Genomic DNA, 26,913 nt, shown 5'->3' with positions numbered 1-26,913 from the left:
TGGCAGAGAGGTCTAAAAAAGAGGTGAAGGCACCTATGTACTACTTAGTTGATCAAATTACGAGCTCCTCCAGATGGAATTATGGAAGACACAAATTAAATCAGGTTAAGAAATCAAATTAAAATAAAATCACACTTACGGGATCTACACAAATTCCTTGATTAAAAAAAAAAAAGCCTCATACAGGGGGCATGCCAAAGACAAGTTTTAGGAGGAAACGTGGACTGTAGGAGGCCAATCAGGCTTCTCTCTCCTTCTGTCTTTCAGATTGCAGTTGATTTCCTACCTTTTAGAGTGGTAACAGTAGCTATTAATTCATTTACATAAAAAAAGAGGTCTGTCTTATTTGCTTGACTTACCAAAGTTCTCAGTCACTGCCGAAATAGTGACCGTGGATGTGAAGACCAGGACGGATGAGGCCCAGCCCCTCATGCGGTCGTACCCTCTGACTGGGTACTCCCCAGCAGGAAGGGATCTGACCACACACTGGAGAACCGTGTGGTTGCCAGAGACACCTGCACAGGGTGACATCCCAAGAAAAATGTCAACGTTCTCAGCTCCTGAGACCCGGGCCACCACAAAGGTTAAGACATCGTCAGTCTGAGAAATAGAGAGTAACTGTGGGGTGAAGGCACTGCTGTAACCAATGACTCCCATCTGGTATGAAAGTCCATCTACCTCAATGACCAGGCCCGCAGAGCCATTTCCTGCAGGAACAACACACTGGATGAGCTCAGAGCTGATGCTCACTGTCAGGCAGGCCTGCTGGTCAATGAAAACTAATGTGCTGTTCTCTCCTCGCAGAGCTGCGCCCTCCATGGTCAAGAGGCTTCCGCCATGGATGCTGAAATTCTTGGGGAAATAATGAGACACTTGAGGCAAAATGTAGAAGTGTCTGGAAACATTGCCAAAACAAGCATATCCAATTCTTGTATGAAAAACAGATACATAGTGGAGTCCTGGGGTCAAGTCACTTATCCAGCATGCCACATGGCTTGCATTCAAGAAAGTTACAACACAGGGAAGGTGATTATCCACAAACACCATTGGCTCTTCTGCTGTGATGTCTAACTTCCGACCCCTAATCAGCACCATGGTCAGAGACCCACTGATGTTAGTGGTCAAGGAGTCCACCATGGGAGTTGTCTCTTCCTGCAAGAAAAGAGTGCAATTGCCCTGACACTCAGCGGGTAGCCCATTGACCAGGACTGTGATGTTCAGGGTGAAGGAAGCATCAGGCAAGTGGTCACCCACTCTGTTCATTTGACAGAGGACTGTCTGGTCCCCCAAGCTCAAAATCACACAAGTAAATGGACCTGAAAGGTCCACCCGAACTGACCTCTTCCTAGAGTTGAGAGCCAGCCCCCTCACTGTGAGTACAGTCCCGCCACAAGCAGACCCATGGGTCGGCAAGATGGCCATTATCTGGGGTGTTATCACAAATTGTTGGGGCACTGCCGACATGTTAGCAAACCCCATCTGCTTTTGACGAACTTGGAGAGGATAGATGCCCGCCTCCAAACTGTGAAGAGGAAAAGAGCACCCAGACAGGCTCATGTTGTTCCTTAATGACTGTGCCTCCAGATCACAGTTTAAGACCCCCAGAAGGATCACTGAGTTGGGGAGATTACTTCCTTCCACAGAGAGTTTCAGGCTGCTACTGGTCATTTCTCCTCGCACAGCAGTGACCACTGGTGTTGTTGCCGCTTCATACATGAAGGTAAAGCCCTTCCCCACCAGGCTGGGTAAGGGTCCTCGGGCAGAGGATACATTGCCAGCCCAGACCTCCACGGGGGCTGGGACAGCAGGAACAGCCATGTCAGGCAGCAGGGCAGCGGGCGGGGTCTCACACCAGATGATCGTGTCTGTTGAGTTCACGATGTCACAGGTCCGATTACCCACAAGCACCCAAACCAGAGTGCAGTCCCTGCTGAATCCTACTCCCGAGATGCTGAGGATGGTTCCACCTAAAGCATGAACATCGAAAACAAAACTTAAAAGTTGATATTCAGAACTAGAAACTCACAGCACCTGCGTAAACCCCAGTGCAATTTAAGTGGAAGGTGGGCTGTTAGCAAAACCTCAGCAACTTCATCTCACCTCATCAATGTTAAATTTGTGATCATTTTGTCAGGAGTTAGATGGGCTGAAATTCATGTAATAGTAAAACAGTGTCAATTGTTATATAGGGGAAGGATGTTTATAATACCTCAGACAAAATTTTCAAGTATATTTAAAGATCCTAGAAGCCACTTTGATCAATGTAGACACTAATGAAAAATCTTATTTCTGGAAGTGTTCTTGTCACTGCTATGTTATCTGGCATGTTAATCTGTAATAATATTTTATATAATTATTATGTAGAGAGAGTATATGTATAATGTCTATGTTAATGGAAAATCAAATTCCTTAGTCTTCTTGTCATTTGCCATATGATCTCACATATTATTCCCTATTATTCTATATGTTATGATGTAGAGTATATGTAGATTGTTCTGTATATATTCAACTTATACACTGATAAAAATTCCAACTTGTTGAAGTCTTATACTTACCTTCTCTATTATTCTATGTGATAGTCCAATAGTCCATATATCATGTAGGCATATCTCCGTGTGTGTGCCCGTGTGTGTTTTGAGACATCTCAAGAGCCATTGAAATATTGAAACATGCTTGTGATCCTGCTACTATATTCCTAGATTTTGTCTCTCTAGTTGAGGGACAAGCAAGCTCCATCTTCAGAACAGGGGTTGGAGCAAGGTACCTCATATCATGACCAAACTTGCAGTCTAGGCAAGCAACTTTCAAAAGGATTTTACTATACTCAAAAAAGATAAAGCACTATTGCATACACTATCACAATGATTATTCGCATGCAGATTATAGCTTTCAATTTTTTTCTAAAAATGAATAGTTTTCCAGATTTTTGTCTTATCCTTATATCTCCCATACTGACATTTGTGTTTCTAACACCTTCTGGGTCCTTATCTGCATCCCCAGAGGAAAGTGAGGACACCAGACTCATTCCTTCTCTCCTTGCACCTCCAGTATCTAAAAGGATAACATAGGATGCTCTTCCCTTTTTTTTCTAATATCCTCTAGAGATGTGCTATCCATTGGGTGTTTCAGCCTCTTCTCATCAGACAAACAAAACCAGGCACATCTTGTCATAAATTTTGTCAATTTCCTGAGGTGACTGGGGCTCACTGGTTTCCACACCCTTCAAAGTACACCCCTCAATTCCCAGAGCACAAGGGAAGCTCCTCTCCCTGATGTCCCATCTCTGGTCTCACTGGTTCAAATCCAGGAACAGAACGTGAATATCCAGTGAGCAGACCTGCTGAATAAATGATATGAGAACCACTCACCCAGAAGGGACCCACAGCAAGGTTCAATGCTGAAAACTTCTGTGATGTACTGGATGTGAAGATCAACCCTGCAGAGAATGGGGAGATTGTTATAAAATAACTGAGTCAGAAAGAGAGAAAGGAAGGAACAAGACAGAGAGACATTGGTATCGGGGAGAGAAGAACAGACACAGGGAGCAGTGAGGGAGAGCAGGTGTGAATGGCCCTGTCTCCCAGAGAAGAAAGGACACAATGGGGAGAAAATGTTGTGTGGGACATTTTCCTGGGCCAGTATCATGTGGTGGCGTCAGCCCCATACAGTTTAGGTAACTTTCTGGAATGAGGAGAGGGAACTTCTGGAGAAATACTAGGCAGAGAGACGTTGGAGCAAAGAGGATCTGAGCACAGCTTGGGCAATAATTGTAAGCCATTTATTCAAAGCCCCAGACACAATCTTATTAAAGGTCTTATTTAGTCACAGACTCTAATTAAAGCACAGAATATACCCCCAACATATATAAATGCTCACCGCACCCCCACCTTAACCAAAAGCCATGACATCTTAGTTCCAGAAAGTCTCTCTTCCCCAACTAATAAGCCAAACATTGCCCTTGGATGGGTCTTGAGAGTGAATCATCTGGGAGGGTCTCTGAGATTTCTTCAAATTGTATGATTCGCATGCGTTTATCACCTAACTTCAGAAGAAGGGGGGAAAGTGAAGACCTAAGTCAAAGCCAGAATTCCTCAACTGAATCCCTAGACCATGAAAGAGACCTAAAACGAATGGCAAACGTCCACCTCACCTTCGTGAGCAGATTCTGACCCCATTGATGGAGACTAAGAGCCGATGGAGGCCGGCGGGCAGCGGGGGCAGCACCACCTCTAGGCCCTGAGGCATTTGCACGTGAGCTGGAGCCACAGTGTCCTGAACGTGAACTTCCACATCCAAATCGGTGTAGTTCACCAGAAGTGCCATTCTGATGAAAAGGGTCTCACCTCCTGCGTTGAAAAGAATCCATTAGCCTCTGCGATGTGGTTTTGTGACCTCAACCACTTATGCAATCTAAACCTATCTTTCAGGATTAAATACGTGGTCAGCCCTGTGCATACCACTCTAACTGAATATTTCAATGCCAGTCAAATTTTTTTCATGAAACTTCTAGTAACTCTCAGAATAATTGAGCCACTGCCTACAATCTCAAGGCATAAAAAGCAAAATTGTCAGGACTATTGTACTCCAGAGGCACTAATTTAACTCCATGCAAAAGCAAATCAAGACGCAAAAATAAATCGAGAAGTAGTGTGGGGGGCTGATGGTCTTCACAACCAGCACCCAGCACCCCAAGTCTTTTTTTAAAAGATTTATTTATTTTTGAGCGAGAGAGCGTGCATGCATGCACATGAGTGGGGGGAGGGGAAGAGGGAGAGAGAGAACCCTCAAACAGACTCCCCACTGTGTATGGAGCCCGATGTGGGGCTCAATCCCAGGATCCTGAGATCATGACCTGAGCCAAAACCAAGAGTCGGACACTTAACCCCCAAGTCCTTTTCTTTAACTTCCTCTTTGCTGCTGACAGAAGTCTAAAGCTATACTTCATGTACATTGAACCCCTTAATAATGCTGTGTAGGAGTGCAGTACCACAGAGTGCGCTGACCACTTTCACACGTGGCATCCCATTTCCTCCTCACACTGTCCTCATGACATAGGCAGAGCAGTTAGGAGCACTGGCATTCAGCTTTTGAGGAAAGTAAGGCCCAGCAGCCAATGTTTAATAGCTACTTAAGGGAAATATCAAGGCCTAAGCCCAGTCCTCTCTTACATTTCATTGCCTTTTTAGTTTAATTAGCAACTTTACTAAAATGCCATGTATGGTATCAACACTTTAACTCAATTCCTTTTACCTTAAATAGTTACTGAGTACCAAGAAGATGCCACAAAGGGAATAAAAATAAGTTAAACACAGACCTTGCCTTCAAAGAGACTTCAAAGTTAGTAAAATAGGTGTTAAAATAGCTTCGGTACAAGACACACTGTATGAGGTGAAAATCAAGCAGTGGGTTTGTTCAAACCACACAAGCATTCTGAATATCAAGAAAGACCTCATGGACAAGATGGCGCTTGAAATTTTATTTGAAAAATAAGTCCCAAGAGGAAGTGATAAACAGTAGGGGGTTTACAATTCAATTCTAAAAACTTCACAGTTTTATCCAAAGTCTTTTGTAGCACTTTCTCATTTAACCCTCCAGTGGCTTGGAGAGAAGGAAAGAGAATTGGGTGACTTTCTGGAAGACCAGATACATGTACATAGTCAGGGACTCTATGGGATTAGGTCAGGTTGATAGTGGGTATATGGCTGAAGACCAAGAAAGAAATCCTAAGAGGTTTTTACCTAATTCAGTAGACAGCAGGGCCCTCCAATGGTTTCTAAGCAAGAAAATGATGTGATTGAAGCTTTCTTCCAGTCTATTAACTTAATTGGAGAGACGGGGGAGGAGAAATCCAGTCTTCAGACAACGGAGTCTCAACAAGAGCCAGAAATCAAGCATGCAATGGCAAGAGTGGAAATAAATACATGTACCTCTCCTGTGTCTCACAGAGACTCAGCTCAGGCTAAAGCATGTCTAAAACTCCTTTAGCTGCTAACGTTTGAGAACTACAGAGTTGGCATCTACAGAATAGCACAGTCCATTAGGTGAGGAGGAGAAGAGCCTACTTGAAAGAGAAAAGTCAAACACAAGGGGTTGTGGGGTGTTGGGATGACTGACTCTAGGTTCAAATCCTTGCTCTGCCATTTTCCTATCTCTGTGAGTCTGGACGACTTACTTTGGGCTCTCAAAGCCTTGGATTTTCCATCAGTAAGATGGTAAGCCCACCTTACTGTAAGGATTAAGTTAGACATCCTAGGACAGTCTCTGGTACAGTACATCATTCAAAAGCCCTCCATTAACTTCATTTTCTTTCTTGCTCCACACCCTCTTTACTTCTTCATGCCTTCCCAACTTCATTTCTACTGTGAAGTCTGAAACCTCAGTGTATTGACTTTGAAGGGTTTCAGGGCTGAACAAGAAAAAAGACATGACAATGAGGTGGCAAGAGCACAAAAAAATGAGTTTTATATGGGTAGTGCTTTGACAGGTTTGCATGGCTACCAAAATCTCACAGCATGAGACCTTCCACAGGCAACATTAGGAGACCACCACCCAGAAGGGTAGGAAGGCAAGGGAACTCCCTGGGATGAGGGAGAGGGGGCTATGTGTTTAGATGATGTCACTCAGCAGTAGTCTCTGGCTTGGAGACCTCCAAAGGGCATCAGTGGCTTACAGTCTTTTATAGCCCCCAAGTTTATCTTATCTATCGCTAACAGAGGTTGGATACAGTTTTGCAGGGTATGCAAAATGGCAGGCTCCAAAAGGCTAAAAATCTGGGGTTTTATTGGGGGGGTTCATATTTTAAATAATTGGTTATGTAAAAATTTGAGTTTGACATTGGCATGTTTTTGAGCAAATGGGTCCCAGCCTGCTGTCAAGTAGTAAACAACATAGGGCCAATAGACACAGGACATCTTTGGCTTATCTATATAACACTCAGCATCTGGCAGAATGATGCCATTCACTCCACAAAGCATTTGTTGAGTACATACTCCATGTTGGTTCCTAGATTCAATTACTTTTACCTAGTTTACCTCCAATTTTCACAGTAACCTTGAAAGAATTATTCCCACCTAGCAGGTAGAGACACTAAAGATGAAGGAATTCAACTATCTTGCCCAAGGAGTGGCTGAGCTTGGATTCATTCAGATCCAGTACTGCCTAACCACAAAAACCACATGCATGGTTCTGCACATTAGGTTCATCCTCCCCCTCCCCTATCCCTCTTCCTCTCTTTCTTCAATTTCATCTTGGCTTCACTGTTACCATCAACATCATCATCTCCTGGGTGGAGATTTATAGCATTCCAACTATAAAGGAGACTTTCCCAGTAGGCTGCCACTCTTTGGGGATTTTATAACATGTTCTTCTTTATTCTGCCTGTAGAAAGATTTAAATGCAAGTGGAAATTCTGCAAATCATGCATCATGTTGTAAATATCAATAACATGAACTCCTTGGGTTCTTGTTCTATTGTCAAGCTAATCCTAGATGCCTCTGAGGCACTGATGTAATGTACTAATTCTTTTCATCATAGATAAGAAATTGTATTAAAAGCCAAAATCTTGGAATCTGAATAGAACACAGAACTCCCTCCTCTCTTTCCTATTTCGTTGGGAAGACTCTTATACCACCAAGGAATTTTACACACTTTGGTCACCTGAGGCATCAAATTCTTCTTCTGCACTAACTGAGCTGAACAATATTGAGAAGCTAAAGGACACGTCCCTTTATTTATGTGCTCTTGAGCAATGGAAAATGAAAATAGTACCAGAAAAATTGAATCCAAGTTTTTTCTTTGGGAAATGTGTTGGCCTTTTATAATAAATCCTTAGATATGGCTGCCATAAACTCTCTCTTATCTGGCATTCAGTTACCCAGAAAGACATGTTACCTGGTACTTTTCTAAATTGATATGGTATGACATAATAATAAATTGTTACAAGCTCATCCTATCATATCATCTGAGTTATCAATGAAAGATTAAATTGTTTCAGGTAGTTCTATGCTAAACAATTCCTTCTTTTTATACACAGTATGTCTCAAGGAATAAGAATTCTTGGTTAATCAGAACACCTTCTTCTCTAATCATATCAAATAGCTACTGCAATAGAACCTGATGCCAAAAAAAAATGGTATTTTACAGCAAACTATGAATGGTTAACTGCTTAGAATCTGCAACCAGACTGCTTGGGTTCAAATCACAGCTCTGTTACTTACTAAAGGTAACATCTTAGATAAGTTATTTCAGTTCCCTGTTCCTTAGTTTCTTAACCTATAAACTTAAAATAATAATCTTATAAATTAATGGCAGGGATTAAAGTCTATTACATGTCTGTGCTATCATTGGCATATAGCAGGTGCTCAATAAGTATATATTGAATTGTTACCTTTGAATTCTCATGTCATTTTCATGATGGAAATGGTCCCAATTTTATAGAGGAAAAAAATAGATATAAGAAGATTTACTCAGTGATGGCTAAAATGAAAATTGCAGTGTTCCAGTTTCCAGAAAAATAATTTCCATTCAAAATATAATGCTATCTTCGATATAATTAAGAGACCATTGTTTGCCTTCTTTATAGGATCAATGGTCTAAAAATAAAAAGATGTTGCAGTATCATGTATTTTACCTGCTATGTTGCTCCTGTTTCTGCTCAGAGACATGATCACTGGATTTAAAGAGGAGACATATGTAAATGCCATAGGAAGAACTGCAGAATGGTTCCCTGTAACCACAGTCAAATTCACAATGGGTCCATCTTTCCCCTGAAAAATCAGTTTTTAAAATCAAACCTCTGTAAATAAGACTGACTTGAGAGAAGTCCATATAGAATTAGTTTAAAAGGTTAATTTCAAGAAAATTATTTTTTTAAGTATATTGCTACTTTCAAGTCTCTCACTCTCTCTCTTTCCCTTTCTCACACACTCACACATACAGTGACAATTACTTAGAATAGGCAAGTGTGGCATCCAACTGATTAAAGAGTAAATAAGAATGATATGCAATTAGCACATCAGTTGGTTCTGCAAAAAAAAATGGCAATTTCAAACATATCTATACCTAGCTAAACTATCCATCAGGTGTAATAATATTTTCAGACATGGAAATACTCAGAAAACTTCCCTCCCACATATTCTTTCCTAGGATGTTTCTTTAGGCTATGGTCTCATAACATAAACAACAGCCAAAAAAGAAGATATGAACTCCAAAAGACAGTGAATCTACCCAGAAGAGCAATCAAGGGAAGTGCTAGGATGAAATCTGTAGAATAAACCAAGAAAATACCAAGTTAGATTGAAGCAGGAGAACAGAGAGCTTCAAGGAAAAAAAGTAATTGATGTGATGAGATTTTTTTTTAAGATAGAGGATTTTTATTATGAGGAAAACATATTAGGAAAAAGAATTAGAATCTCTAAGGAAAAAAACTATAAAATAAAAAATATATTACCTGATTCTGCCCACATCATTAAAATAGTTATAATAATGTAAACATAGTTTATTGATTTAACAAAGAAATGGTACTGTAACTACATTCAAAAAATTAAAAGTAGTTGTTTCAAAAAAGGGAACTTGAAGAAGGGTGCAAAGAGGTAAGAGAGCAGGATTGTTTTACTATTTTCCTTTTAATCTTTGCATGTATTACTTGGATCAAAATTTAAAGTTTGTTTTTTAATGCTTATTCTCTCTAGCAAAAAAAATCTGAACCATGCAAATTTTACCAAAAGAAATTTCAGATAAGAGGATACTACATATCAAAAGCTTTAGATTCATTTATCCTGAGAAAAAATAAATATGCTCCAAAATGTAGTGGGATGATCAAATTTCTGTTGTTTAAAATAGGATATTTTGAAAATTATCTTAATGTCCAATAATAGGGAAGAGTTAAACAAATTACTGTACAACTATATATTGGAATTCCATACAGTTTATATGTAAATGTGAACATTTCACAATATTTGAATAACTAGATAAGATAAAAATGTAGGGCCAGAGATCAAAGATGATTCTGAAATTTCTCTCCCAGGGGTCTCTATCTGTTCAGTAAACACTCATCCTTCAGGGTCATGAACGTGCTGAGAATGTTGATGACACTGAACTGTGAATAGATAGTTCAACTTCCACTGTGAGCATGACTCTCACCAGCAGAACCAGGGAAGAATGTGGACTCAAATCTCCTAGTAGGCTATGAGATAGCACTAACTGAAGAAGAAAGGGAAAGCTCAGGGACTTGTTTTTAAGGGAAAAAAGAAGCATAAGAGAATAATTAGGAAGACATTTTATAGGAACCAGACATTCTAGAAGTTTCTAAGTCCCACCATTTATATCCATGCCAGAAAACAAAAGTGCTAGTGAAAACTAAGTTATTGTTGCTTGCTTAAGAGAGAAATGAGATGATAATATATGTAAGTTTTGCAAATCAATACCCAGAATATGCACTAGATAAATCCATTTATTCTGTGGCATTATTATTCACTGAGAGTATGAACTGGGACTGCCTGATTGTGTTCTTTTAAAAGAAATCAACTGATGTTAATTGCAAGCCCCACTGGTGGAGTCAGCCTCCCACTTTATTGCAAGATAGGCAATATCACCAATATTAGCATACTCTCATGATGAAAAGGTCATGTTGGTTAATTAAGTTCTAAAAAAGATTTGTGAAAACCCTTACACTACACATTAGTAATGGCCACCCACGTGAGAGGAGATTCCACTTACTCTGGGTGGAACTTTGCATTGAATTCTTCGTGAACTTCGTGTGGTGATGTTGATGGCACAAGACCGAGATCCAAATAACACCAGGCTCACATCTTCCAAACCAGAGCCTTGGATGGTGGCCCAGAGCCCTCCTGCAATAAATAAAGCATTTTCAGATGGAATGAAGAGCCATACAGGTAGACAAAAATTAATTGTCCACAAGAGAGAGAAAATGAAATTAAAATATGAAGCTCCTTAGTCAAAACACAAATCCTGCTCAAACTGCAGAAAAAGACTGATGCTAAATATATAAACTACTAGATAAACAGGGAGAAATGGTAAGTAGAAGGCAGAGAGAAGGAGTAACACATCCTGGAGATATTTAAAAATAAAACATAGATAAATGCTGCCAAGAGTCAGGGAAGTAAAGTAGATGGTCTCTGAAAACTCTTCCTGCCCTAGAGTTTTAAATATCATTCCTGCCAATCCTATAGAACTTATTCTCTTTCTGAGATATCAAGTATAAGAGAGCATCATGGTACAAAGTGCTGGGGCCCAAAGTCAGGGCCACAGATCACTCTGCCACTTAAAGCAGACCATTTGTAACATTGACCCTGAGTTCACTGGTTCTCACTCCCTCATCTTTAAATGACAGCCTTAGCCCTTCCAGCTTCATGATTTGATACCACAAATACTAGGTTCTAGCCTCCATGATGCTGTAGAGGTGACTGACATCACCTTCCACCGCCATCAGGATTTCTGTACTAACCACTGAAAAACAAACACAGAAACTTCTGTCTCCTTGCTGTAGACATCGGTATGAAGAGACATGGCACTAATCGTAGTGATATTATGCCACACATTTGGAGGACCAGCACTTGATCAAGCTAACAAATAGAAATCTCATTTATTATTCCTGTGGGCAATGATTCCAGTCTGCCATCTCCCCAGATGGGGATACAAGAGAGGCAAGGAGGCCACCAAACAGGGAGACACATACACCTTGAGAGTGGGAAGTGGGTGCAGGAACAAGGTTATCTTCCCCAAGCATGTTAGGGTGAGACAGCAGAACTTATCCAACCTGATGAACACCTTTCAGGAGAATGTGACTGGGTGGAATTATACCCTGAAGTTAAATATATGAACTTGCCCTGAAGATTCAGAGGTAAAGAATAAAACTGAAGAAAAGAGCCAATTTACAATAGTAACATAAAAGATACAATATCTGAAAACAATGTTGACAAGAAATATTCAAGAACATGAAGAATTTGAAGAAACCTTTGAAATGCTACTGTGGAACTTAATAGATGGATTAAAACTTAAATTTAAAAAAACTAAAATAAATAGGTAGAAAAAAATGAACCTCATGAAGGTAGCATATCTTTCAAAATAAACTGAGGCATCAATACAATCCCAATAAAAATACAAAGAGGATTTTTTATTTAACTTAGACAAGCTGATTTTAAAATATAAAAAAAATAACAGCAATAGACAAAATACAAAATTTGAAAAATAAGACCAAAGGGGTCTTCTGTCAGACATTAAAGTATCTTATAGGAGGCGGAGCAAGATGGCGGAGGAGTAGGAGACCTAGATTTCGTCTGGTCTCAGGAATTCAGCTGAATAGGGATCAAACCATTCTGAACACCTACGAACTCAACAGGAGATCGAACAGGAGAGTAGCAACAACTCTCTGAACAGAGAAGTGACCACTTACTGGAAGGTAGGACGTGCGGAGAAGTGAATCCGAGGCGATATTCGGGAGGATAGACGGCGGGGGAGGGGCCTCCGCTGGCCGCTTCTGGCAAGTGCTAGAGCCGCGGAGCACAAAATCGGACCTTTTAGAAGTTGGCTCGGCGGAGGGACGTCGCTGCAGTGGCTAAGCGGGGGGTGGAATCCTCCCGGGACAGTGTGGTCTCAGGACCTTCGGGGTCACAGAGAGACCGGGGGTGCCTGAGTGCGCCAGAGCTCCCAGATATCGGAGCAGGGAAGCCGGCTGCAGATACGGAGCAGAGTCGCGGGCTCTCAGCTCGGGGTTGCCATAAACTGTGATCTGCGGCCCAGTCGGGGCACGGCTCCCCCAGCAGGGACCCAACAAGCAGCAGATCCGGGGAGACTCCCCTTCCTTCCCGGGGAGGAGCGGTGCGGGAACGCACTGCAGGGATCTGCTGGGTTTGGAGACTCCGCGCGGGGTCGGGTGCCAGAGATAGCAGCGCTCGATCACGGGCCGGGTGAGCACGGAGTGCGGCTGGAGACCGGGGACACGGAAGTGACTGCTTTTCTCTGGGGGCACACTGAGGAGCGGGGCCCCGAGTTCTCAGCTCCTCCGAGTGGAGATTGGGAGGCCACCATTTCTGCCCTGGTCCTCCAAAGCTGTACCAAGAGCTTGTGGGGAACAAAAGCTCCTGAGAGCAAACCGGAGCAGCTTCCTTAGCCCGGACCGACAAGGGCGGGGCAATTCCGCCTCCGGCAAAGACATTTGGAAACCACAGCAACAGGCCCCTCCCCCAGAAGATCAGCACAAACAGCCAGCAAGCCAAGACCAAGTTGATCGATCAAGGAGAATAGGAGAACTCCAGCGCTAGGGGAATACTGCACATAGATTCATGGCTTTTTTTTTTTTTTTTTTTTTACCATGATTCATTATTTCATCAAAGTTAATTTTTGTTGACTGTTTTTTTTTATTTTTCTTTTTCCCTTTTTCAACCAACATCTTATAAATCCCTTTTTTTTAAAAAAAAAACATTTTTTATTTTTCATTTTTAGAGTCATATTTTATCCCTTCGTAGTAGTTACCCTTATTTTTGGCATATATATATATAAGTTGTTCTCTCTTTAAAATTTTGAGGTACAGTTTCTTCTAACAGATCAAAATATACCCTAAATCACTAGTGTATGGCTTTGTTCTAGTCTCCTGCCTGATCACATTCTCTCCCTTTTTCCTTTTTTTTTCTTCTTAAATCTTCTTTCTTTTTTCAAACAACTTATCTTACCAAGTCCTTTTATAAAATCTTTTATAATTTTCATCTTTACAGTCATTTTCCATCCCTTCATTGTATCAACCCTTATTTTGTACATATATGTCTTTCTTCCTTTAAAATTTTAGGAGGCACTTTTTTCTAACAGACCAAAATACGCCCAAAATCTAGTGTGTGGCACTGATCTATGCACTAGCCTGATCATATTTGATCATATTCTGCCTTTTTTGTATTGTTTTGTTTTTGTTTTCATCTTTTTTTTTTCTTTTTCTCTTTCTTTTTTCTTTCTTTCCCTTTCTTTTCCCCTGGTTTCAGGTCTTTTCTGATTTGTATACAGTATATTTGCTGGGGACGTTGTAAACCTGTTAGCATTTTGTTCTCTCATTCATCTATTCTCCTCTGGACAAAATGACAAGACGAAAGAAATCACCTCAGCAAAAAGAACAAGAGGTAGTACCATCAGCCAGGGACCTACTCAATACAGACATTAGTACAATGTCGGACCTAGAGTTCAGAATCATGACTTTAAAGATACTAGCTGGGCTTGAAAAAAGCGTGGAAGTTATTAGAGAAACCCTTTCTGGAGAAATAAAAGAACTAAAATCTAACCAAATCGAAATCAAAAAGGCTATTGATGAGGTGCAATCAAAAATGGGGGCACTAAATGCTAGGATAAATGAGGCAGAAGAGAGAATCAGCGATATAGAAGACCAAATGATGGAAAATAAAGAGGCTGAGAAAAAGAGAGAGAAACAACTACAGGATCACGAGGGCAGAATTCGAGAGATAAGTGATATGATAAGACAAAACAACATTAGAATAATTGGGATCCCAGAAGAAGAAGAGAGAGAGAGAGGGGCAGAAGGTATATTGGAGCAAATTATAGCAGAGAACTTCCCTAATGTGAGGAAGGAAACAGGCATTAAAATCCAGGAGGCACAGAGAACCCCTCTCAAAATCAATAAAAATAGGTCAACACCCCGACATCTAATAGTAAAACTTACGAGTCTCAGAGACAAAGAGAAAATCCTGAAAGCAGCTCGGGAGAAGAGATATGTAACTTACAATGGTAGAAACATTAGATTGGCAACAGACCTATCCACAGAGACCTGGCAGGCCAGAAAGGACTGGCAAGATATCTTCAGAGCACTAAACGAGAAAAATATGCAGCCAAGAATACTATATCCAGCTAGGCTATCATTGAAAATAGAAGGAGAGATAAAAAGCTTCTGGAACAAACAAAAACTAAAGGAATTTGCAAACACGAAACCAGCCCTCCAAGAAATATTGAGAGGGGTCCTCTAAGCAAAGAGAGAACCTAAAAGCAGCAAAGAGCAGAAACGAACACAGACAACAGACAGTTAACAGTCACCTTACAGGTAATACAATGGCACTAAATCCATACCTTTCAATAGTTACCCTGAATGTAAATGGGCTAAATGCCCCAATCAAAAGACACAGGCTATCAGATTGGATTAAAAAACAAGACCCATCCATATGCTGTCTGCAAGAGACTCATTTTAGACCCAAAGACACCCCCAGGTTGAAAGTGAGGGGGTGGAAAACCATTTACCATGCTAATGGACACCAAAAGAAAGCTGGGGTGGCAATCCTTATATCAGACAAACTAGATTTTAAAACAAAGACTGTAATAAGAGATGAGGAAGGACACTATATCCTACTTAAAGGGTCTATCCAACAAGAAGATCTAACAATTGTAAATATCTATGCCCCGAACATGGGAGCAGCCAATTATATAAGGCAATTAATAACAAAAGCAAAGAAACACATTGACAACAATACAATAATAGTGGGGGACTTTAACACCCCCCTGACTGAAATGGACAGATCATCTAAGCAAAAGATCAACAAGGAAATAAAGACTTTAAATGACACACTGGACCAAATGGACTTCACAGACATATTCAGAACATTCCATCCCAAAGCAACGGAATACACATTCTTCTCTAGTGCCCATGGAACATTCTCCAGAATTGATCACATCCTAGGTCACAAATCAGGTCTCAGTCGGTACCAAAAGATTGGGATCATTCCCTGCATATTTTCAGACCACAATGCTTTGAAACTAGAACTCAACCACAAGAGGAAAGTCGGAAAGAACTCAAATACATGGAGGCTAAAGAGCATCCTACTAAAGAATGAATGGGTCAACCAAGAAATTAAAGAAGAATTTAAAAAATTCATGGAAACCAATGAAAATGAAAACACAACTGTTCAAAATCTTTGGGATACAGCAAAGGCAGTCCTGAGAGGAAAGTATATAGCAATACAAGCCTTTCTCAAGAAACAAGAAAAGTCTCAAATACACAACCTAACCCTACACCTAAAGGAGCTGGAGAAAGAACAGCAAAGAAAGCCTAAACCCAGCAGGAGAAGAGAAATCATAAAGATCAGAGCAGAAATCAATGAACTAGAAACCAAAAGAACAGTAGAACAGATCAACGAAACTAGGAGCTGGTTCTTTGAAAGAATTAACAAGATTGATAAACCCCTGGCCAGACTGATTAAAAAGAAAAGAGAAATGACCCAAATCAACAAAATCATGAATGAAAGAGGAGAGATCACAACCAACACCAAAGAAATACAAACAATTATAAGAACATATTATGAGCAACTCTATGCCAGCAAATTAGATAACCTGGAAGAAATGGGTGCATTCCTAGAGATGTATCAACTACCAAAATTGAACCAGGAAGAAATAGAAAACCTGAACAGACCTATAACCACTAAGGAAATTGAAACAGTCATCAAAAATCTCCCAAGAAACAAAAGCCCAGGGCCAGATGGCTTCCCAGGGGAATTCTATCAGACATTTCAAGAAGAATTAATACCTATTCTCCTGAAACTGTTCCAAAAAATAGAAATGGAAGGGAAACTTCCAAACTCATTTTATGAGGCCAGCATTACCTTGATCCCAAAACCAGACAAAGACCCATCAAAAAAGAGAATTACAGACCAATATCCTTGATGAACACGGATGCAAAAATTCTCACCAAAATACTAGCCAATAGGATCCAACAGTACATTAAAAGGATTATTCACCACGACCAAGTGGGATTTATCCCTGGGCTTCAAGGCTGGTTCAACATCCGCAAATCAATCAACGTGATACAATACATTAACAAAAGAAAGAACAAGAATCATATGATCCTCTCAATAGATGCAGAAAAAGCATTTGACAAAGTACAGCATCCTTTCTTGATCAAAACTCTTCAGAGTATAGGGATAGAGGGTACATACCTCAATATCATAAAAGCCATCTATGAAAAACCCACAGCGAATATCATCCTCAATGGGGAAAGGCTGAGAGCTTTTCCCCTAAGGTCAGGAACACGGCAGCGATGTCCACTCTCACCACTGCTATTCAACATAGTATTAGAAGTCCTAGCCACAGCAATTAGACAAAAAAAGAAATCAAAGGCATCCAAATCGGCAAAGAGGAAGTCAAACTCTCACTCTTTGCAGATGATATGATACTGTATGTGGAAAACCCAAAAGACTCCACCCCAAAACTGCTAGAACTCATACAGGAATTCAGTAAAGTAGCAGGATATAAAATCAATGCACAGAAATCAGTGGCATTCCTATACACCAACAACAAGACAGAAGAGAGACAAATCAAGGAGTCGATCCCATTTACAATTGCACCCAAAACCATTAGATACCTAGGAATAAATCTAACCAAAGAGGCAAAGGATCTGTACTCAGAAAACTATAAAATACTCATGAAAGAAATTGAAGAAGACACAAAGAAATGGAAAAACGTTCCATGCTCATGGATTGGGAGAACCAACATTGTGAAGATGTCAATGCTACCTAGAGCAATCTACACATTCAATGCAATCCCCATCAAAATACCATCCACTTTTTTCAAAGAAATGGAACAAATAATCCTAAAATTTGTATGGAACCAGAAGAGACCCAGAATAGCCAGAGGAATCTTGAAAAAGAAAAGCAAAGCTGGCGGCATCACAATTCCGGACCTCCAGCTCTATTACAAAGCTGTCATCATCAAGACAGTATGGTACTGGCACAAAAACAGACACATCAATCAATGGAACAGAATCGAGAGCCCAGAAATGGACCCTCAACTCTATGGTCAACTTATCTTTGACAAAGCAGGAAAGACTGTCCAATGGAAAAGAGACAGTCTCTTCAACAAATGGTGTTGGGAAAATTGGACAGCCACATGCAGAAGAATGAAACTGGACCATTTCCTTACACCACACACAAAAATAGACTCCAAATGGTTGAAAGACCTAAACGTGAGACAGGAGTCCATCCAAATCCTAAAGGAGAACACAGGTAGCAACCTTTTCGACCTTAGCCGCAGCAACTTCTTCCTAGAAACATCGCCAAAGGCACGGGAAGCCAGGGCAAAAATGAACTATTGGGATTTCATCAAGATAAAACGCTTTTGCACAGCCAAAGAAACAGTCCACAAAACCAAAAGACAACCGACAGAATGGGAGAAAATATTTGCAAATGACATATCAGATAAAGGGCTAGTATCCAAAATCTATAAAGAACTTATCAAACTCAACACCCAAAGAACAAATAATCCAATCAAGAAATGGGCAGAAGACATGAACAGACATTTCTCCAAAGAAGACATCCAAATGGCCAACAGGCACATGAAAAAGTGCTCAACATCGCTCGGCATCAGGGAAATCCAAATCCAAACCTCAATGAGATACCACCTCACACCCATCAGAATGGCTAAAATTAAGAAGTCAGGGAACGACAGATGTTGGCGGGGATGTGGAGAAAGGGGAACCCTCCTACACTGTTGGTGGGAATGCAAGCTGGTGCAACCCCTCTGGAAAACAGTATGGAGGTTCCTCAAACAGTTGAAATTAGAGCTACCGTTCGATCCAGCAATTGCACTACTGGGTATTTACCCCAAAGATACAAATGTAGGGACCCGAAGGGGTACATGTACCCCAATGTTTATAGCAGCAATGTCCACCATAGCCAAACTGTGGAAAGAGCCGAGATGCCCATCGACAGATGAATGGATAAAGAAGAGGTGGTATATATACACAATGGAATATTATGCAGCCATCAAAAGGAATGAGATCTTGCCATTTGCAACGACGTGGATGGAACTGGAGGGTGTTATGCTGAGTGAAATAAGTCAATCAGAGAAAGACATGTATCACATGACCTCACTGATATGAGGAATTCTTAATCTCAGGAAAGAAACTGAGTGTTACTGGAGTGGTTGGGGGTGGGAGGGATGGGGTGGCTGGGTGATAGACATTGGGGAGGGTGTGTGCTACGGTGAGCGCTGTGAATTGTGCAAGACTGTTGAATCACAGTTCTGTACTTCTGAAACAAATAACGCAACATATTTTAAGAAAAAAGAAAAAGAAGAAGATAACAGGAGAGGAAGAAAAGGGGAGTATGTCAGAGGGGGAGACGAACCATGAGAGATGATGGACTCTGAAAAACAAACTGAGGGTTCTAGAGGGGAGGGGGGTAGGGGGATGGGTTAGCCTGGTGATGGGTATTGAGGAGGGCACGTTCTGCATGGAGCACTGGGTGTTATGAACAAACAATGAATCATGGAACACTGCACCAAAAACTAATGATGTAATATATGGTGATTAACATAACAATAAAAAAATTAAAAAAAAAAGTATCTTATAAAACTACTATAATTAAAATGTAAAAAATGCAATAATAAAACATGCACATTCAGACAGATCACTGAAACAGAATAGGAAGTTTAGAAATAAACCCAGAAACGTAAGAGGCTATAGGAAATGATAAATGTGGCATTTCGTATAAGTGAAAAATAGATGAATTTTCTAATAAGTAAAATAAGTGAATAGTATTGAAAAAATTAAATCTGATCTCCTACCTCACATCCTCACCAAAATAAATTCCAAAGTGATCAAATATTTAAACTTTTATTTTAAAAAAAGAAAACATTAAAAGAAAGAGAAGGCAATATGGGAAAACTTATTTTTATATAATTTCAGAGAGGCAAAGCCCATTCTAAGTATTTTATAAATCCCAAAGCCATAAAAGAAAGATTGATACACTTACCGCATAGACACATCTCCAAAGGTAAGGGAAACAAAGGCAGAAATGAACTATTGGGATTTCATTAAGATAAAAAGCTTTTGCACAGCAAAGGAAACAAAACCAAAGACAACCAACAACAGAACGGCAGAAGATATTTGCAAATGACATAACAGAGAAAGGCCTAGTATCCAAAATCTATAAAGAACTTATCAAACTCAACACCCAAAGAATAAATAATCCAATCAAGAAACAGGCAGAAGACATGAACAGATATTTCTGCAAAGAAGACATCCAAATGGCCAACAGACACATGAAAAAGTGCTCAACATCACTTGGCATCAGGGAAATACGAATCAAAACCATGAGATACCACCTCACAGCAGTCAGAATGGCTAAAATTAACAAGTCAGGAAATGACAGATGTTGGCAAGGATGCAGAGAAAGGAGAACCCTCCTACACTGTTGGTGGGAATGCAAGCTGGTGCAGCCACTCTGGAAAACAGCAGGAAGGTTCCTCAGAGTTGAAAATAGAGCAACCCTACAACCCAGCAATTGCACTCCTGGATATTTACCCCAAAGATACAAATGTAGTGATCCAAAGGGGCACCTGCACCCCAATGTTTATAGTAACAATGTCCACAGTAGCAAAACTATGGAAAGAGCCCAGATGTCCATTGACAGATGAATGGATAAAGAAGATGTGAGATACACACACACACACACACACACACAGAGGAATATTACGCAGCCATCAGAAAATGAAATCTTGCCATTTGCAATGATGTGGATGAATTAGAGGGTATTATGCTAAGCAAAATAAGTCAATCAGAGAAAGACAAGTACCATATGATCTCACTGCTATGTGGAATTTGAGAAACAAGGCAGAGGATCGTAGGGGAAGAGAGGAAAAAATGAAACAAGACAAAACCAGAGAGGGAGACAAACCATAATAGACTCTTAATCTCAGGAAACTCCAGGGTTGCTGGAGGGGAGAGGTGTAGGGGGATGAGGTTGCTAGGTGATGGACATTGGGGAGGATATGTGTTGTGGTGAGCGCTGTGTGTTGTGTAAGACTGATGAATTACAGACCTGTACCTCTGAAACAAATAATACATTATATGTTAATAATAAAAAAATGAATTACAAAAATAATAAACAAGTAGACAAACATATAAAGGGCTTACATCCACAATATATTTAAAAAGCTCTTAAAATCAATAAGAAAGAAAAATAATCCAATTGAAAAAAAGTGGGCTAAGGAGATGGACAGGTGACTGAAAAGAAAATACGATGCTTCTTAAACTTATGAAAAGATATTTAATTTCTCTCTTAGCAAAGTAAATGCAAAGTAAAACTACAATGAAATGTTATTTTTCTTCCATAAAATAGTCAAATATCAAAAAGTTTGGTAACACATTGTGTTAGTAAGATGTGGTAAGTATATAGTCATATATATTGCTACACAGACAATAAACTATAAAACCTCTGAAGAGAATATTTTGGTATTGTCAAAATTTTAAATGTGCATAACCTCTTGACTCAGCAATTCCACTTCTAAGATGTTATACTACTATTTTTTCACATATACGCAAAATTGAACAACGGCATATCCACATACAAAAGAATGAAGTTGGACCCTGTTTTAGGTTGAAATGTTTCCCCCAAAATTCATATTTTGAAGTCCCACCTGCCAAATACCTCAAAAGGTGACCTAATTTGGGAAGAGGGTCATTGCAGCTGTAATCAGTTAAGATGAAGTCATATTGGAGTGTGGGCCTCAATCCAATATGACTAATATCCTCATAAAAAGGAATAATTTGGACACAGAAAAGATACAGGGAGAACACCAAGTGAAGATGGAAGAGAAGATCAGGGTGATGTTTCCCCAAGCCAAGGAACACCAAAGATTGCCAGCAAACCACCAAAGGCTAAGGGAGAGGCACAAAACAGATTCTCCTTCATAGGCTGGTTCAGAAGGAATCAACTTGGTCGACACCTTGATCCTTGACTTCTGGCCTCCAGAACTGTGAGACAGTAAATTTCTGTTGTTTAAGCCGTCCGGTTTCTGGTACCTGGATAAGCAGCCCTAGAAAATTAAGACAGACCCCTACCTCACACCATAAGCAAAAATTAAAATAAATGAAATACCTAAATGCAAAAGCTAAAACTATAAAACTCTCAGGAAAAAATATGCATAAATCCTAGTGACATTGGATTAGGCAATTATTTCTTAGATATGACAACAAAGCATAAGTACCAACAAGAATAGGACAAACTAGACTTCACCAAAATTAAAAACCACAAACCATGCTGCACAAACCATGAGAGAGATAAGCAAGAGAAAAAAGGATTAGAGAAGATCTATAAAAACAACCACAAAACAAGTAACAAAAAGGCAATAAATACATACTTATCTATAATTACTTTGAATGTAAATGAACTAAATGCTCCAATCAAAATACATAGGGTGACGGAATGGATAAAAAATTTAAGACCCATCTATAAGTTGCCTACAAGAGACTCATTTCAGATCTAAAGACCCATATAGATTGAAAGTGAGGAGATACAGAAACATTTTCCATGCAAATGGATGTCAAAAGAAAGCCGGGGTAGCAATACTTATATCAGAAAAAATAGACTTTAAGAGAAAAACTGTAACAAGAGACAAAGAAGGACACTATATAATAATAAAGGGGAAAATCCAACAAGAAGATATAACAATTGTAATTATTTATGCACCAACATAGGAACACCCAAATACATAAACAGTTAATAACAATCATAAAGGAAATAATAGATACAAATACAATAACAGTAGGGCATTTTAATAGCTCACTTATGTCAATGGACAGATCATCCAGAAAACCAATGAGGAAGCAGTGTCTTTGGAGGACATATGGGACCATATAGATCTAACGGACATATTCAGAACATTCCATCCTAAAACAGCAGAATACACATTCTTTTCAAGTACATGTGGAACATTCTCCAGAATATATCACACAATAGTCCATAAAACAAATCTCAATAAATCCAAAAAGATCGAAGTCATACCATGCATCTTTTCTGACCACAACACTATGAAACCGGAAATAAATCACAAGAAAAAATCTGGAAAGACCACAAAAACATGGAGGCTAAATAACATGTTACTAAACAATGAATGGGTCAACCAAGAAATCAAAGAAGAAATCAAAAATTACAAATGAAAATGAAAACACAATGGTCCAAAATCTTTGGGATGCAACAAAAGCAGTTCTAAGAGGGAAGTTTACAGAAATACAGGCCTACCTCAAGAAGCAAGAAAAATCTCAAATTAACAACCTACCCTGACATCTAAAGGAGCTAGACAAAGAACAAACAAAACCCAAAACCAGCAGAATGAAGGAAATAATAAAGATTAGAGCAGAAATAAAGGAAATAGACACAAACAAATATAAAACACAATAGAACAGATCAACGAAACCGGGAGTTGGTTCTTTGAAAAGATTGATCAAATTGATAAACCTGTAGCCCGACTTGTCAAAACAGAAAGAGAGAGGACTCAAATCAGCAAAATCATAAATAAAAGAGGAGAAATAAAAACCGACAACACAGAAATACAAAGAATTGGAAAAGAATATTATAAAAAAATTATATGCCAATTACTGGACAATTTAGACAGAACTGATAAGTTCCTAGAAACATATAACCTACCAAAACTGAAGCATGAAGAAACAGAAAACTTGAAGAGCCCAATTACCAGCAATGAAATTGAATCAGTAATCAAAAAATTCCCAAAAAACGAAAGTCCAGGACCAGATGGCTTCACAGGAGAATTCTACCAAACATTTATAGAAGAGTTTATCCCTATTCTCAAACTATTCCAAAAAATAGAAGATGAAAGAAAGCTTCCAAATTCATTCTATGAGGCCAGCATTACCCTGATACCAAAACCAGACAAAGATACCACAAAAAAAGAGAACTAGAGGCCAATATTCTGGATGAACATAGGTGCGAAAATCCTCAATAAAATATTAGCAAACTGCATACAAAAGTACATTAAAAATATTCACCATGATCAAGTGGTACTTATTTCTGGGATGCAAGGGTGGTTCAATATTTGCAAATCAATAAACATGATACATCATATCAAGAAGAGAAAGGATAAAAACAATATGATCATTTCAATAGATGCAGAAAAGGCATTTGACAAAGGACAACATCAACTTATGACAAAAACTCTCAACAAAGTTGGTTTAGAGGGTACATACCTCAACGTAAAAAAGGTTTATGTGAAAAACCTACAGCTAACATCATCCTCAATGGTGAAAAACTAAGAGTTTTTCTTGTAAGGTCAAGAACAAGACAGGGATGTCCACTCTTGCCATTTTTATTCAACATAGTACCGGAAGCCCCAGCCACAGCTATCAGACAAAAGAAGGGAATAAAATGCATCCAAATTGGCAATGAAGAAATAAAACGTTCACTATTTGCAGATGATATGATACTATATGTAGAAAATGCTAAAGACCCCACCAAAAAATTGCTAAAACTGATAAATGAACTCAGTAAAGTTGCAGGATACAAAATCAATGTACAGAAATCCATTGCATTTCTATACACTAATAATGTAGTAAAAGAAAGAGAAATTTTTTAAAACTCCCATCTACAATTGCACCAAAATTAATAAAATAAATTTAACCAAATAGGTGAAAGAAATGTACTCTGAAAACATAATATATTGATGAAAGAAACTGAAGATGACACAAACGGAAAGACATTCCATGCTCATGGATTGGGAGAACAAAAATTGTTAAAACGTCCATACTACACAAAGCAATATACAGATTTAATGCAGTCCATATCAAAATACCAAAAGCATTTTTCACAGAACTAGAACAAACAATCCTAAAATTTGTATGGAACCAGAGAAGACCCTGAACAGCCAAAGCAATTTTGAAAAAGAGAAAGGAAACTGGAGGTACCACAATTCCAGATTTCAAGTTATATTACAAAGTTGTAGTAATCAAAACAGTATGGTACTAGCACAAAAAGAGACACATAGATCAAAGGAACAGAATAGAAATCCCAGAAATAAACCCACAATTATATGGTTAATTAATCTTCAACAAAAGAGACAAGAGAATGGAATGGGAAAAAGACAGTCTCTTCCACAAATGGTGTTGGGAAAACTGGACAGCTACAAGCAAAAGAATGAAAATGGCCCACACACTTAGAGCATACACAAAAATAAACTCAAAATGAATTAGGGACCTAAATGGAGACCTGAAACTATAAACATCCTAGAAGAGAGAACAGGCAGTCGTTTCTCTGACATCGGCTGTAACACCTTTCCAGATGTTTCCTGAAGGAAACAAAAGCAAAATAAACTATTGGGGCTATGTCAAAATAAAAAGCTTCTGCATAGCAAGAAGCAACAAACAAAACTAAAAAAACAGCCTACTGAATGGGAGAAGATATTTACAAATGACATATCTGATAAAGGATTAGTATCCAAAATACATAAAGAACTTACTCAACTCAACACCATAAAGCAAATAATCTAATTTAAAAATGGGCAGAAGATATGAACAGACATTTCTCCAAAGAAGACATACAGATGGCCAACAGAAATATGAAAAGATGCTCAACATCTCTCATCATCAGGGAAATGGAAATCAAAACCATAATGCAATATCAACTCATACCTGTCAGAAGGGCTAAAATCAAAAACTCAAGAAACAAGTGTTCATGAGGATGTGGAGAAAACAGAACCCTCGTGCATTATTGATGGGAATGCAAACTGGTATAACTACTGTGGAAAACAGTATGGAGGTTCCTCAAAAATTAAAAATAGAACTACCCTACAATCAGTAATCACATTACTGAGTATTTACCCAAAGAATATGAAAATACTAATTCAAAGGGATATATGCACCCCTATGTTTATTGCAACATTATTTACAATAGTAAAATTATGGAAGTAACCCAAGTGTCCATCAATGGATAAAGAATGGATAAAAAAGATGGGAGATATATATATATATATGAGATATATCTCAGAATATTACTCAGCCATAAAAAATGAAATCTTGCCATTTACAACAACATGGATGGAGCTAAAGAGTATGTTGCTAAGTGAAATAAGCCAGTGAGAGAAAGTCAAATACCATATGATTTCACTCATATATAGTATTTAAGCAACAAAAAAATGAACAAAGGGGAAAAAAAGATAAACTAAAAAACAGACTCAACTATAGAGAATAAACAGATAGTTACCAGAGGGGAGGTGGGTGGGGGAATGAGTGAAATAGGTAAAGGGGATGAAGAGTACACTTATCATGATGAACACTGAGTAATATATAGAATTGTTGAATCATTATATTGTACACCTGAAATAATATAATACTGTATGTTAATTACACTGGAATTAAAATTTTTTAAAATTTAAAAACAACTTTTGTGCTCCAAAGAATACTATCAAGAAAATAAAAAGACAACCCACAAAATGGGAAAAAAATACTTGCAACTCATACATCTGATGAGACTCTTATCCACCATACATAAAGAACTCTTATAACTCAATAATAAAAGGACAAATAACCCAATTTTTTAAATGGCCAAAGGATTTGGATGAGCATTTCTCCAAAGATACACAAATGGTTAAGAAGGACATGAAAAGATGTTCAACACGATTAGTCATTAGGAAAATTCAAATCAAAATCACGATGATAATAGGTTCCAGTTCAAGATGGCAATGTAGGAAGGCTCTGAACTCACCTCCTCCACAGAACATACCAAATTACACCTCTTAATAGAACAATTCCTCCTGAAGAAGAACTGAGAGCTGACTGACCAGCTAGCTATTAAACAGCCAAAGACACAGAGAATGGCAACAGAAGAGTGACACATATGCAAAGACTGTAACAAGAACCCCCACCCCTGATGCTGCAAATGGCTGTGGTGAGGAATAGTACTGAAGGACCAGGAACAGATCCTTCTGTCCTTGGGAACACAAAAAAACCTGCAGTTTAAAGAGCAACTAGTATATAAAAGAGACAACACTAAAACTTTGCCAAGTGGTTGAGTTGCTGCCAGAAAGCTCTTCAGATCACAGGGACTGGAGAATGACACAGTTCACAATCCTATCCCACCATAAAAGCCTAGACCAGAGAAGGGTCTAGACACCGTAACTAGAATGTTC

At 39.0% G+C, this 26,913-nt stretch overlaps 1 protein-coding gene across 1 annotated transcript in view; it reads right to left on the bottom strand.

Moving 5' to 3' along the window:
• PKHD1 (PKHD1 ciliary IPT domain containing fibrocystin/polyductin) overlaps positions 1–26,913 on the bottom strand; it is a 465,684-nt gene that overhangs the window by 389,080 nt on the left and 49,691 nt on the right. Inside the window, 5 exon segments of the mRNA XM_028097676.2 lie at positions 360–1,967; positions 3,369–3,436; positions 4,151–4,346; positions 8,630–8,765; positions 10,717–10,847. Coding sequence (XP_027953477.2) covers positions 360–1,967; positions 3,369–3,436; positions 4,151–4,346; positions 8,630–8,765; positions 10,717–10,847 — 2,139 coding nt within the window.

The sequence above is a fragment of the Eumetopias jubatus genome, unplaced genomic scaffold (assembly GCF_037043125.1).
Source record: "Eumetopias jubatus isolate StellerSeaLion01/CBP00866 unplaced genomic scaffold, mEumJub1_p1.0 scaffold_6, whole genome shotgun sequence".
Classification (NCBI taxonomy): Eukaryota; Metazoa; Chordata; class Mammalia; order Carnivora; family Otariidae; genus Eumetopias; species Eumetopias jubatus.
The sequence above is the reverse complement of the archived record's forward strand: the minus strand, read 5'-3'. Positions and strand labels throughout refer to the sequence as shown.